Source organism: Grus americana, chromosome 1 (assembly GCF_028858705.1).
Source record: "Grus americana isolate bGruAme1 chromosome 1, bGruAme1.mat, whole genome shotgun sequence".
NCBI lineage: Eukaryota > Metazoa > Chordata > Aves > Gruiformes > Gruidae > Grus > Grus americana.
In genome coordinates, this window is record NC_072852.1 from 155,456,917 (window position 1) to 155,471,908 (window position 14,992).

Genomic DNA, 14,992 nt, shown 5'->3' on the forward strand with positions numbered 1-14,992 from the left:
ACATTCATGTCTAGTCCACACTTACAGATATAGGACAGAGAGGAGGGGAGGATGTGCATCTGGGAACAGATGCACTGGTAAATTCTTCCTGCCATCACAATGTAATATAAAGGGCTTGCTATGCAGACCAAGGACACTCCGATCACAATAAGCAACGAAAACCACTAAGACTGCTGCTGATACCTGTAAATCTGCAACTTTGAAGGGTGAATTCACACATAGGTGAACAGTGAGAGGAAGACAAAAATTACAGTCGCTATGCCTCAAAGGTACTGAGAAAGTTGAACAGCAGCAGAAACAACTGTTTTACTGTAAATTAATGTCTGAACAAAGAAACAAAAAATCAGACTGTTTCAAAACCTGGGGCAATTTTTTCATCACAGACACTCTCAGATATCACTATTTAGGCTGCAAATATGCCAGGGATCAAGAGGCATACAGCATATGAGGATTACAGAAAATACAGGAGAAAAACATATAAATCAAAATTTGCAAAAGCCTGCATGCAGTAAATTCAGAAGAAAAGAAAAAAGAAAAGGAAAGGAAAGGAAAGGAAAGGAAAGGAAAGGAAAGGAAAGGAAAGGAAAGGAAAGGAAAGAAGGAAAAGGTATATGTGGCTCAAGACAAAGAGGATACTCAGTATCATACATCACAGAGAGCCAAAAGCCAAAAGGGAAACAGTGCTTCATAGACCTAACCATACGGACTGGCAAGCACACAGGAAAGGAAATCCTGTGCCAAGTGGACTGTGGTTCTACACGCAATCTAATCATTTACAGAGATTACTGTAAAGTAAAAGCAGATGGAAAACAAATTTACAGTACAGTGGAGCTAACAAAAATTCTGCAGCAGAGCTAATATGTAGGCCTTTGGTCACTGTTCAGTGTACATCAAGGGACTGCCATCTCAGTTTTCAAATAGCAAAAGGATTGGAAACAGGCCCTCCTCCTTTCTGCGGAAAGGCAACTTATCTGGAATATTGCATTCAATTCTAGACAGTCAAATCGGAGCAGTTCAAAAGAAACTACCACAAATGGTTCTGGGGCCTGAGGGACTGATTTATGAGGAAAGATGAAAAGAATTAAATATGCATAGCTTAGCTAAGCAGTGACTGAGGAGAGACAAGTTAACAGAAATTTGAAGGGTGAAAGGGAAAAAGAAAGGTTACATAGCATAAAAAGGAAGGGAATTTGGAACAATAAAATGAATTTAAGGTAGTGTAAATTTAGGCAGAGTACCAAAATAAAAATAACACACATGGATGAGATTAACAGGTAAGACCTCAAGATTCCTTGTTTGGTATACTGGGTGGGGAGTCACACAAAAGCACCAACGTGAGCCCAGCAGTCCAACGTTTCTGGTACCGGGGCAGCTCGCTCACTCGGCTCCAGCACCTCCAGATGGCCCTGCAAAGTTCTGTAAAGACAACCCTCCAGTAAAGTGGAGAAGCAGCCCAGAAGAATTTCTGGTATGTAGAGCTACACCACTGGCATCTGAGAGACTTCTCTCCCTTGCGCTTGGTGGGACAGTGATTGGGTATGTCCTAGGTAAGCCTGGGCTATGGTCCGAATATCAAGGATGGTTGCTAGTCTGAGCTGGATCTTGATGGACAAGTGAAAATGAAAGCAGGCTGAGCAGCTGTCCTGACAACAGAGTTTACAATAGTCTGTTAAGGTCACCTTCCACATCTACCATCTAGCATTATACTCGTGGTCAACTAATACTATAGCACGGTTGTATGGGCACATATAACATAAGAAAAAGAAGTGCAGAGAATCACTATCACACTTGCCTGTAAACATGCATAGCACTAGCACTTCTAGGTTAAGTTAAAATGTGGAAATTCGGTTGATCATTTGTCTGAAGAAGAAGAAGAAAAACAAAAAGTTGAAGAAGAAACTGAACAGCTTCATCTCATCTGACAAACTGTAAAAAAGCATAGTGTCAATGGATGGACTCCTAGTCTACATGAAACTTCAAGTTCCTTCACTGTGGAAATAACTAGACAAACATAAAAAATGCTTCAAAGCTATTGAAGAAACTGAAGTAGAAATCAAATAGAAATTATTATCGCAACTCCAACAGAAGTTGGAGTCTTGCTCACAAGACACAAAAAGTGTCTCCGAAGACACAATAAACCTATATATTAATTGGTGATTAGGAGGAATTAAGTATGTTGTTTAGAGTGCCTTAAGAGCTTTACTTTTCACAACTGTCTACATGATTTACACATACCACTTCGGTAGCTAACATTACTAGTACTGCAGCGAAAAAAATCATAGAATCTTAGAATCACAGAATGGTTTGGGTTGGAAGTGACCTTGAAGACCATCCAGTTCCAACCCCCTGCCATGGGCAGGGACACCCTCCACTACACCAGGTTGCCCAAAGCCCCATCCAACCTGGCCTTGAACATTTCCAGGGATGGGGCATCCACAGCTTCTCTGGGCAACCTGTGCCAGTGCCTCACCACCCTCACAGTGAAGAATTTTTTCCTTATATGTAATCTAAATCTACTCTCCTTCAGTTTAAAACCATTATCTCTCATACTATCACTATATACCCTTGTAAAAAGTCCCTCTCCAGCTTTCAAATCAAATAATCAAATAATTGTGTCCAAAGCAAAGCACCTGAAAAGCTAAGTATTTATTTCATCTGCAATCTGAATATAAAATTTATCCTGTTTCACATAAACTGAGTGCTGAGTAAGGGATACATTGTTTTCACATATTTTCTTAAAGCCTCCTGCAATAAGCTAAAGACAACAATACTACTGTTTGTAGAAAGACTGAAAAAAGGGGAAATTTCTATACTCCTGCCTCCCTCCTTCCTTCTCATCTTAGATATCCACATTTACAAAACTTTTACAGGAGAAAGCTTTGATTCCATACATAGTAAAAGGATCACGTTTGAAAGCCATCGGTTAGCTTTCCAAGTACGACCTTAATAAATCGCTCCATTTTCTGTAGATGACTTTACAAGGTCCCATATATATTTTATATGTCATTCTTCATAACAGCATTTGTGCTGAATGAGACCACAGCAGGACTCCACCAGCCTGAGGTGGTATGGCCCAGATCTATTGCCTGTCTACATGCTCTGAATATCACTTCGATCTCTTCTGAAAAGTCATACTGCATAGAGTGACATTCGTAATAGGATTTATGGCCAAAGATATCAGACTCCACATTTTTCTTCTTCCCAAAAATAACATTTTCTGTTTTAAAATCAACTATGAAGTAAAAGAGAATAAAGCACACTTCCAAGTGGAAACCCTCCAGGAACGTCTGTATTCTAGCTGGGTAAAAACCTAGTAATAAACAACCAAATGCTCTTCCACTTCTGCACTGTGCCCTCCTGTCTATGCTCCTTGTCAGTTCTCATTCTTATTGGCCAAAAAGAGATTAAAATTGACTACATCTCAGCTCTCTGAATCGCGTTGCAGATAGGGGGAACTTGTCCAGGACAGTTGTATTTCAGCATACAAGAATGGCACTGGCAAGGAAAACAGCTTTGGCGATACTACTTGCATTTGTGTTTCTGCAGGTTACAACAGATTGACCCATGTCACCTGTTACCTGAGGGTATGTCCAGCAGTCAAAATACTAGAACTTGAAGATTTCTTTTAGCAGGTCTTATTTTGCCATTTTTTGCAACTGCAGGCGGTTGCTTGAAAGCAAAAAAATGGAAAATACATCTTTTAAAAAAAATCAAACTTTTTTTTTTTTTAAAATTGGTGGTGCTCCTCTACGATTTATTAAAAAATTTCATTAGGACAACTCTTTATTTGTTCCCAAACTAAACTTCCATTGACTTAATTGATTTCCATGTGTTTAAGAACAAATTAGAATTACTTCAACTTAAAATTTTACTTGCTTTAAAATAACCATGTTTATACTGTGGCAGTTTTGAGCCAGCTGTTAATTGCATTATCTACAAATATTTTCTCTTTGGCTTTACAACTTGGCAAATGTTCAAAGTTTACCATGATACAGTAAATTAATTTGTCTGAAATGAGAAAGAGAAGGAATTGTGATTATTTGGAGCAAGAAGTTACTTCAGGAGTTCCTTAGCCTCAAAACTTTCACAAACTTTGTGAGGAAAAGTGGCTATATTGTTACAATTTCACATGTGGAAATAGATAAGTTTGGAGTTTTTTAGTTGTTCTCTGGCCTTGCAGCAATCTTCTCAAAAATATAGTATCAGAATTCTGAAGCTTCATGCATGCTGTGCCAATAAGGTAAGAAAATACGATACTTTGATCTTTACAATCTTCTTTCACCTTATTTTCAGGGTGACTAGATTTCTTTGCTGTTGGCAGAATCACTATATTAGAAGAAAAAAAGCACTCCAAATACCAAAAATACAAGAGATTTCTTTATAATTTCCTTACCAGTTCATAGTAAAGTTTTCCACTGAAAATGCTGATGCTTCTCTCTCATGACAGATTTTTTACAGTGGGAAACAAAATGATAACATAAAAATTATTTTTGGGATGACTGTAATTTCCATCAAAAATATTATAAATAGAACCTACTTTTAGTTGAATACGAAGTTGGAAATCTTGTAGCCCTCGATTGTCCCAGTTAATATTGCTCCTTTTGCTGTCATTTCAAAATGTATTTTTCCAAATACCAATTTAATATAAATCTTCATCTTAATATAATTTCCAAATGCTATTCCAAGCACTTGTTATTGTTCGGAAAGTTGTTGTCAGTTGTTACCATCAGGAAAGTTTTGTTTACTTGGAGTACACTTGACAAATTATTAGATGACCAGTATTACAAAAGTGCAAAGATAATTGGGCCACTGCTAGCACAAAATATATTTTTCTAAGTATCACTTCCTATGTCTAAATACAGATATTAAACTAAAGGTTCTTTTTACCTCTTTCCTGGCATCCAGTGTCATGATTTCTAACCTCTGATAATTAGGCAAGGTAGAAAATTAGTTCAAATTAAAAGAATAACTGGCATTGTCACATCAACCCAGGAACTGGAGAATAAAAATAAATAAATAAATCTAGTATCATAAGCTGGTACAGAAGTACTAGCATTCATAAGTTGTAAATAATTTCCTTTTTTTCCTGTTGCCCAGCACCTATCCTGTGATTACAGTGAGAGAAAGAGAGACACAAAGACTTTAACAGAAGTAAAATTGTTCTAGCTGTGGCTCTCCTCCTATCAAGGTTTGTAAGTTAAAAACCATTTGTTCTTGACTGCAGAATTCAAAAGCAGTTTTACCTAATTTTTCAGATATAGAATCATAGAATGGTTTGGGTTGGAAGGGACCTCAGAGATCATCCAGTTCCAACCCCCCTGCCATGGGCAGGGACACCCTCCACTAGACCAGGTTGCCCAAAGCCCCATCCAGCCTGGTCTTAAACACTTCCAGGGAGGGGGCATCCACAACCTCTCTGGGCAACCTGTGCCAGTGCCTCACCACCCTCACAGTGAAGAATTTCTTCCTTATAGCTAATCTAAATCGACCCTCCTTCAGCTTAAACCCAGTCACTACACTCCCTGGTAAACAGTCCCTCTCCAGCTTTCCTGTAGGCCCCTTCAGGTACTGGAAGGCCGCAATTAGATCTCCCTGGAGCCTTCTCTTCTCCAGGCTGAACAACCCCAACTCTCTCAGCCTGTCCTTATGGGAGAGGTGCTCCAGCCCTCCGATCAGCTTCATGACATCTGAATTATCTTACTGACTAAACCTTTTAAACAAAAATCTGCATCATATATCACTGATACAGACTCAGATTCCCAATGTCACAATGGAATAAGAAACACTGTGTATTGTATTAGCTTTCCTTTTCTGTATTTTACAGTATAAGCTTCTCAAATACCTTTCATCACAGAACTGTAGAATCGTTTTGGTTGGAAAAGACCTTTAAGATCACCAAGTCCAACTGTTAACCCAGCACTGCCAAGTCCACCACTAAAATCTCTTTATTCACCCAGAATTGTTTGATGCATCTTCACGCCATCCGAAAACTCCCAAGCAGTGGATCAAGGCACACAGCTGCTCCTCTCACTCTTTCTGGACTCCCGGGGAAGATGACGCCTGCCTCTTCCTCCCAGCTTCATTTTCAGCAGGCAGGGTCTCTTGGTCATGCTGGGCATCTCATTTCAGTAATAATCTTAACCTTATGCCATAGGTCAGAATGTCATAAGTATGTACAAGGAAAAGGAAGTTTTCCCTGCAGCCATGTTGTACTTAGCTCTCTTATTGCAGAAATAAACCATGACACGAGAGGTAGCTGACACCATCAACCTAAACTAAAGGGATGGCTGATAAATAGGGACTGGTACGGACATTCTGCTTATATTTACTGCTCTCCTTCCTACCATCTGCATATTTTTTACTTGAGCTCCTCATTAGTGGCAGAGGACGTCCAAGAGGACATGAGAATTCTCTGGGACAGCATAAATTGGACTAAATAAATGAATAACACCTCCTGCCCAACCCAGAATAGAAGAAATCCTGTTCATGGGAAGGAAAAAACACTTTGAAGACTCCGCTAGCTCTCTCACCTCACTAACTGTCCAGTGTGACAGTGGGTCATCACACATCCTGCACACATGCCATCAGAGAGGCAAAGGGTTCCTGTATTGCAGACCAACTAGAAGCCTCCATTTTTTCTTTTCAGGCTCCTCCTCTTATTCAGTCTAAGCTACCACAACTCACTCTACTTAAACACAGATGAAAATTTCGCAGGCTGTCTGGCAGTAAGAAAGCTGACACAAAGGTATCACGTGTATCACCTGCAGTATTGCCTCTTCATCCACGGCAGAATCAAGCTCAAGTCCCCATCCTCTGTAAACTAAAACTAATGTATCACATCACATCTTCTCCCACCTCTTTCCAAGCTGCATAAGGTTCAAGTAGAGCTATCGCTGTGGCACATGGCTGGGGCCTCAGAAGAGCCTGGGTGACGTGAGAACGGCTGAATCCCTTGGCAAAAGCACTCAGACTGAATTTAAAGTGCTAAACGAGAGTTTGGGATGATATGCCTCTTTCCCCTGAAGTATCCTGGAAGGTGCTAATGCAGTCTGTCCCTAAACCCCGGTGAAAAGGGACAGGCACCACCATAGGTGAAACGCTCGTCCAACTCAGAGTTCTAATGGTTAATACTTCTATTGAAACAGAAAATGCATTGAAATGCATTGAAAGCTATGGAAAAGTGGGGTGAAATTAAATAAAATGGAAATCATAACAATAATCTACAGAATTTACTCTTCTTTCATTCATATATGATGGTAATTTTGTTACCAAATACCCTGTGAATTAGTGTGAAAAATACTCAAGATGACATCTGTAAGTACATTACTGCTGCATTCAGCCTTTCAAGACAAGGTATGTAATTAAGGTCTCTGGCATTGCAAACTAAAGTCAAGACCAATTTTTTTTTTTAATGCAAGGAATATACCCCTGTAGTATGTGGATTTCTTAAATACTATGATTAGGAGGCAGAGAAAAGAAAGAATAAATCGGTACAGACTACAAGATATCTGAAGAGGATATAACAAAATTTAAAGGCCAAATCTTTCAATGCATCTTCTACTCTAATTAATTTTCTTCATGGACAATCCTTGCTGTTTATTCAGATGCTGAAGGTAGTAAGGGCTAGATGTTGGAAAGAATTATTATATTTCTTTGGTATCTTGTTTCAAATCCTGAATTAATTCACCAATAAACATCTAATTAGTATTTTCACCCCAGATCTCTCTAAGTATTGGTCTGTAACACAGCACAATTCAATGTTTCATAATTCATACAAAAGAGATAAAGGAATTGGAAACAGAGATAATCCAGAAAGAATGGAAGTAGACTCTGATGTTCAGATTCGATGATCCTAATATTTGTATAAATTCACTTGGCTCAGATTTTCAGCTGGCATAACTATAACTCCTTAGCAAGGTTTTAATTCTGTTTGCATTTGTGCACCTCTACAACATTTGCAGTGGAAATCAGACTCTTGAGTAATGAATTTAAGCCTCCTGACTGTTTTTCTCAGTTTCCTTTGCAGATCCCTCAGAGGAAGTCCAGAGCACAGGTGGAAAACCACAGCCATAACATGTAAATGATGATATTTATGTCGTAACTGGATATACAAGGGAGAGAAGATAGCAGCAAGGTGCTGCCTAATTTGCAAAATTACGTTCATTTGTACAGTCTGTCACACAAATCATCAAGATAAAATGGTGCCCAGCAGCTGGCAGATAACATGTGGTACTCTCCTACGTACCACTGTGCTCTCTTCTAAATAGCTTACGCTAGCTGATTGCCAAGGAGAAGCACAGACAGGGCCAACTCTCGGCAGCAACGGTACTTGGCTGCAAAAAGGAGATGGGCACTAGTAGTGACAACATGAGCTGCTCAAACAGGCAGACGGGCGTACGGCCTGTGTTTTAAACGCTGCAGGTGCCAGCTGAAGACAACATGACGGCTGCAGCAGGCCTTGTTCCAGAGTATTACTGGGATGAAAGACCTCACTGGGCATGGCCCCAGAGAATCTCGTCTGACCACACAGCTGCTCTTGCTTACAGCAGGAGGGTGGACTAGAGACCTCCCAAGGCTGGACCCTGAAAGATGCTATGACAAGACGGTGACACTATGGCTCGTTTTCACAGCCTCCTAGTGGGAGCGGTACACTGAAAAAAAGCAAGAATATTAGTAAAAATGTACTAACACCATAGGAGAATAGCTATAGCCCTTTTCAGCTCAGATCTCCACACTTAATCTCTGCAGAGACTGAAAAAACAAAGTGCAAACATATGCAAAAGCCAGGCACGCAGAGCTACAGTTCATAAAATACTAGCTTTAAAGTGCCATGAATTTATATCTTTTAGATACTTCCCCTCTCCCCAAAGCAGACCCAGAGACAGTGCTCTGCAAACACCCTTCCTCTGGTTCAGTATCTTTTCCTTCTGATACAGAAATCATCGGTGAAACAGATTAAAAACAAAGCGGGGTGTGAAGAGTCCCATCCCAACCGCTGTGAGGTTCAGCTGCTCTGAGCAGATCTCAGAACATCGCTGGTGCTGCCACCCTGCATGCAGCCACGGCACATAGTTGATCCCAGTTGTCTGCCAAACACAAACATCAGCAGCACTATTGGCACGTTAAGACAAATGGTAAGGCTCAGGGGAGGATGACGGAGGAAGGGTTTCCCCATCACTAATTACAGGTGGAGATAGAAGCGCTTTTGCCAATTCTGTACGGAGAAGCACAGGCACCAAGCAGCCCTTCTGGCAGGCTCCAGCCAGCACCCATTGTCTTCTAAAGCACGCTATTTGGAAGGAAAAGTGCTATGTGGTAAAATAACCTGATTTAGTGAGAAATCATTAATTACAAAATTCCAGATTTGGAAAAGAGGAAACAAATAATGCTGCCAAAACTAATGCTGTACATTCACCTTTCCCCTCTGCTGTGTTTTAGTCCTTCATCCCTGCCCTCTAACCAATGCAATGAACATCCCAAGGAGTCGTCATTTGCTTGCTTTTAATGAGAGAACCTCACGGTCATCTTCATCTCTTTCCAATTAAGGAATCTATAGTTTCATTGTAGAGTTACATATTTAATATGCTACTGAACACACACATGCCTGTATACATTTGCTACAGTTTCACTTTAAGAAAGTAATTCCAACGTGAATAAAGACTGAACAATACTTTTCTGACATCTTCAAGAGAGTTATTATGCTGCAAATTCCTCATTTGCATTTATCAAATCTCATGATGTGCTCAAAGGCTTATTCTTAGCATGCACCTTTAAAACTATGCAGTAAACCTAATCTGTGCTTCTCTGCATGAAACAGGGAATTTAGGCTTGTAACTCCCACCAGTATTAAAAGCGGTTCCATACACAAGTCCCATTGAATCCAGACAAGAGGAAACCCTCATAAATCATTTATCCTTCAATTACTAAAATACTTCCAGGGCACCTTAATTTCATATTAAAACGTCAAAGAACCACATTACGCTTTTCTTAACTGTAACACAGTATTTGAAAAACAGTTTCAGAAATGTCCCTGGTACACTTAAGTCATCAAAGACCACAGTCCAGAGAGAAAACCTTTTACAGCAATCTGCTATTTGTCATGTAAAACCAGTGACATAATCACTAGAAGGCAAAAGTTTTCCAAGTCCTGCAGTAAAAAATACCCATGGTTAACAAACTACTACTGACTGTCCAAAACAACTATCTAAACAAGAATTCATTTATCTGATATAAAACCAGCAAGTTCCACTCAGACTCTGGATGCTTTAAAAGGCAAACCCAAAAAGCTCAAAAAATGTGCAGCTAGGAAGACAAGCAGCCTTGATAGACAGACCAAAAAAAAAAAAAAAAAAAGAAAAAGAAAAATAAAAATGCTGCTAGGAATTTGCTCTGCATTGAATCAATACATTCAGCATAGATCCTAATTTTAGTCTTTAAGGAGGCAGCTTGCATGATTCAAGGTTAAAAGTTCTCTTTTTTTTTTTTTAAGTCTGTCACACCAAATAGCTGAATATCCTGATAAGGAGGGGATAGAAGCATTAGATCTACAATAGATGACGATATGTGCTCAAATTTATGAAGCTATTCTCATTTGTATTACCCTTGTAAAGTGAGAGAGCCATGTCCGAGGTTGTCCTTATAGGTGTCTTTAACATAATGCTAAGAATGACATGTTTCTCCTTTTTGGATATTATTTTCTTCGGTGATTAATTTAAACAAAAGTTTTAAAAGCTGATCAGTATGAACTTCAGAATGAGAGCTTTATCACACACACAATGAAGTTGCCTCTGAACAGAGGAGAAAAAGAAACACTGTGTTCTGCCTGCATATTCACATGCAAAGTAACAACTCCCCTTCCCCACTACCACGTTGACATCATGCAGCATCTGCCTTCGACTTTTTGCATATGCATTGAAAAGGCACACCTCAGAAAATAAAAAGACAGTTTTAAAATCAAAATAGTCATTTTGTTACTTACAGCATTTGATAAAATGGTAATGAGACATTCTTTCATCTCAGGCTGTAGTCTTGCTACAGGTTTCAGCATTCTCTTCTGCTACAACTGTCATGCCCAGAAAATGCATTATTTAGAGCCCTTCCTCAGGTATCCGGTATACCTCAGAATACATTATTTAACGTAGCTTCAGTTCCAGGATCTTGCAGAGGCTTCCAAGTCATCCTCACCCGACTGCTGGAGTTATGATAAACCTCTGTGCGTCTTGAACCATGACTAGTGCACGTGCTATTGTAGCCCAATTGATTGACACCGCTCCTAATCCCACATCCCCAGGAATAGAAAGATTTAATTGGTGTGCACTTGCAGCCACATTCTCCCAGCACTGAGGTGTGCTGCTGCACTGCGGCTCTCACAGTCCTGCCAGTTAATGGCTTTTCAATAGCTTTCAAATGGCAGCAAACTAAGCTTGATGAGCGGGCTGGAATGAAATAACAGAACAAGGGATCTTAAATTTTATTTGTGCATGTTGTTCGTGTGCCAAATGTGACCAGATTCTTAGCTGGTACTAAAACAGGATTATTTTTAGTTGCCACCAGTTGCTGTGTGAATAGGAAATTGATATAGGTTGCCAAAAATAACCACCTTTTTGCATCACAGATCATTTTTCAGTATGTTGTAAGGTAAAAATCAGGATAGAGATCACAGCCATTTTCAGATGCTCCTGGTTTATGCATGGGTTCATTTAAATTGAGCTAAGAAACATGTTTGTGTGTACATTCCTTGATATGTTCTTGTTTTGTCATTTCTTTGTATTACGTTGCATCTTTGGCAGAGATGAAATATTTATGTCAGAGGAAAGAAACTGCAAGCTTTGCATGGTTTATATCATGATCATGTGCATGTTATCTGATGATATTTTAATTACTGATTGTAAGACAAAATGCCTAAGAAAGTGCATCCCTAAGAACAAGTCCATACAATTATTTATCAGCCTGTGGAATAACAAGTCAATGTATACTGACGCATTACCCGGTTTCAGATTAAGGGCACACAAAAGGCAGACCTGCATTGTATTTTAAACACCCAGGCTGCATCATCCTCTGAGCACAATCCCTGCGTTACTTTTCCAAGAACAGTCACCTAGGAATTTGGTTACTACTTCTTCGAGAAACCTACAGCAGAACTACAGGAAAACATTTTTATAAAATCAAATAATAATAATTTAAGAAAACTATGCTCAGAGAAGATTTATGTTTGCTTACCATGTGTCATGCTTACCACAGTCAGCACTTCACTGAGTGAAAGCTCTTGTAAAGGGAAACTGATAGCCCAGCCATATTTAAATCTTTTATTCTTCTCAAAGGTTCTTACCTACTATTTTGTATACATACCATTTTAAACAGGTACAAAGCGTTAAAGGGACTACAAAAGGAAAAGAGTCTAACTCATTAGTGAGGATTACTAATTCAGATTCTATTAACTATTCTGTAAAGTTCCCACAAGAGCAGAAAGATATATATTCACAGGCTTCCAGTGATCCATTAGCAAAACCCTTAGGTGAAATCTCTCAGCTCCTAACAGCCACATATTTCAAATCTGGTTTCAGGTATAACATGCACAACAATAGTTTTGCAGGACTAATTATTTAGGTGGCTTTTATCCTGAAAACATCATTTTTTTTAAAAAAGAGGAAAAAAAAATCTAGAAATAACCAGGGGAAATAGGGATAAATTATATAAAACATAATGGTAATTACATTACCATGGAAACTTTTTACCGTAAAGCTCAGAAGTCCAAAGTAATTAAATTTATCCAGACTTTCTTTCACACCTATATAACACTAGGCCAGTTTGGGCCATATGGCTTATAAAATAAACATACAGAGTGCTTTAAGAGGCAATGTTAGTCATAGTCCATGAGCAAGTGTCAAGCAACCTGACAAAGAGCCCTTCGAGCAATACTTTTTGGTGGAGACATTCCTGACAGGTTCATCTCTGGTGGTACTGTCAGGCGGACAGACTGCTGTGTCTAATAACATCACGCTTCCACCAACCCGCACTGGCTAAAACCAGGAGGGCTCTCGCTAAACACTGGTGAGTGGGAGCAACGGACAAAAGATGCATTTCTGAAGGTAGAGATAAAAGAAAGAAGAAACATTTCTGATTTTGGCTTGAAAAAAAAATATGGCAGAAAAAGTATTTGGATCCGTCTCATTTCAGATTGTAATATATGTGTTTATCTGTTGAACTGCCATAGTGAAAACTTAGGATGGTGGAACTTAGCGGCATTTATGTGACAGGTTAGACTGCATACTCCGTCCTGCAAGGAACGGGAGAGAAGCGTAGTCCCTTACAGAGAGTATCAAGGTACAGAATAAACTCGTGAACACATATTCACATCAGACTAACTGGGAACAGAGTCCCGCTGTCTATACGGCCAACACATCTCCAGTTTCTTCTCTGCTAACACTCACTAGTCCATGTACACAGGGAAGCGCGTGGGCCCGTTTGACAAGGGAGGGTCTGCAAGGCTACGCCGTGGCTGGGGATCACGCCTTTCAGCTGGATCTTTGGACGGGGCACGTCCGTGGGGCGGCATGTACCCACCTGCGGCAGGGTGCTGGGGCATCTCCCCTTCTCCGGGAGTCCGCATGCCAAAAATGTGTGGCTATCTGCTCAAGTATGAATGACAGCCTGCAGGTGAATGAAAGAAAGGCACCAGCATTTCAGGAGGTGATGCCCCGCAGACGGCTACCTCAAGAGGCCTTTCATTTTAGAATACCACATGTGCTTTTAATTTATTTTTTTTTAAATACAAAATATTTAGTTTTATTACATGGGTAATTATCATTAGTGGGCTTTGCAATAGAAGTGAAAGTTTAAATGGAAAGAAAACAGCATTGTATATTGCTGTTAGCAGGAAGTTCAGACGCATGTTGAAGGGCAGCATTAAAGCAGCACAGAGGAATGTTAAAATGAAACGTTAGGAAGGGTAAAGGGGTGAAATGGAGAATGAAGAGAAATGAGAAGAAGGGATAAATGCTAGTGGAGACACAGGATGGACCCTGAGGAGAAGTGGCAGCTAAACTTAAGGTAAAAGGAAGCCAGAACAGGAATACTGAAGACGAAGAAATCTGGTCCACCTGTAGGGAAGACACATGATTTCCACTGCAACCTTTTGCTAGGCTGGAAAGTAAGGAAAGAACAGACAGAGAAGAAATTGCAGTATTCATGGTGGTGAACGCCCATGTCATAAGCAAAGATTTCAGGTATGAGAACAAAAAGAAAGGTTTAGGATTCTGAGGTGAGTCCAAAGGAGGGAATATTTCGTTGTCAGTGATTTTACAAAGCAAATTGTACAATTTGCTTATTCACAAGAAAAGAGATATTAGTCTCCAGCAATGAAAAAGGAATTCTGAAGAAAAAAACCAAAAGATATTAACGACACTTAAAATCCAACCATGTAAACTATGGAAGTATATCTGGACAAGCTCTAAGGGCACTGTAAAACTGCTTTCTCTGAACATTAGGGACGTTTTCACTCACAGCCCCGCAGCTTTCAAGAAGACTATGCCAGTGTTTAAGTCTACAAAGAAACACAAGTGTACTTGGACTGAGGGACAAAGACTGAGCTGGTATTAAACCTGGTGATAAAGCAATATTAATGTATTTGGTTTTGTCCAGCTTACCAAAAATAGAGATAAAACAGAATCAAGGTCAGAAAACAACATACATTTAGCCCTTCTGGAAAAATTCCTCGCCACCTCTCCCTATAGAAAGAAAAGAGCTGCTTTCATGTTATGTACAAATCCAGCATTCAATGAAATTAGACATTTTTAAAGTAGAATCTTGGAACTGGTCAGCCATCAGTAGGATAGCGATTTGTCTGAAGATAAACACACATTCATGGATCATCCTCTCAGAGTACACACTGTTTCTACATCCCAATTTTCAAGGCTTAAAGCTTGTCTAAGAAAAAGCACCTATGAAATGTTTCCTACAATAACCTAGCAAACAAAACCACTGCTTAAAATAA

At 39.6% G+C, this 14,992-nt stretch overlaps 1 protein-coding gene across 3 annotated transcripts in view; it reads right to left on the reverse strand.

The window, feature by feature from the left end:
- MYO16 (myosin XVI) overlaps window positions 1-14,992 on the reverse strand; it is a 405,915-nt gene that overhangs the window by 313,829 nt on the left and 77,094 nt on the right. The window contains exon 1 of one of the 3 annotated variants that reach the window (XM_054807380.1): window positions 10,979-11,271. The exons of the other annotated variants lie outside the window; for them this stretch is intronic. Coding sequence (XP_054663355.1) covers window positions 10,979-11,006 — 28 coding nt within the window. The 5' untranslated portion in view covers window positions 11,007-11,271. Of the gene's footprint in view, window positions 1-10,978; window positions 11,272-14,992 lie in introns of those variants that run through there. 3 annotated transcript variants of the gene reach the window in all.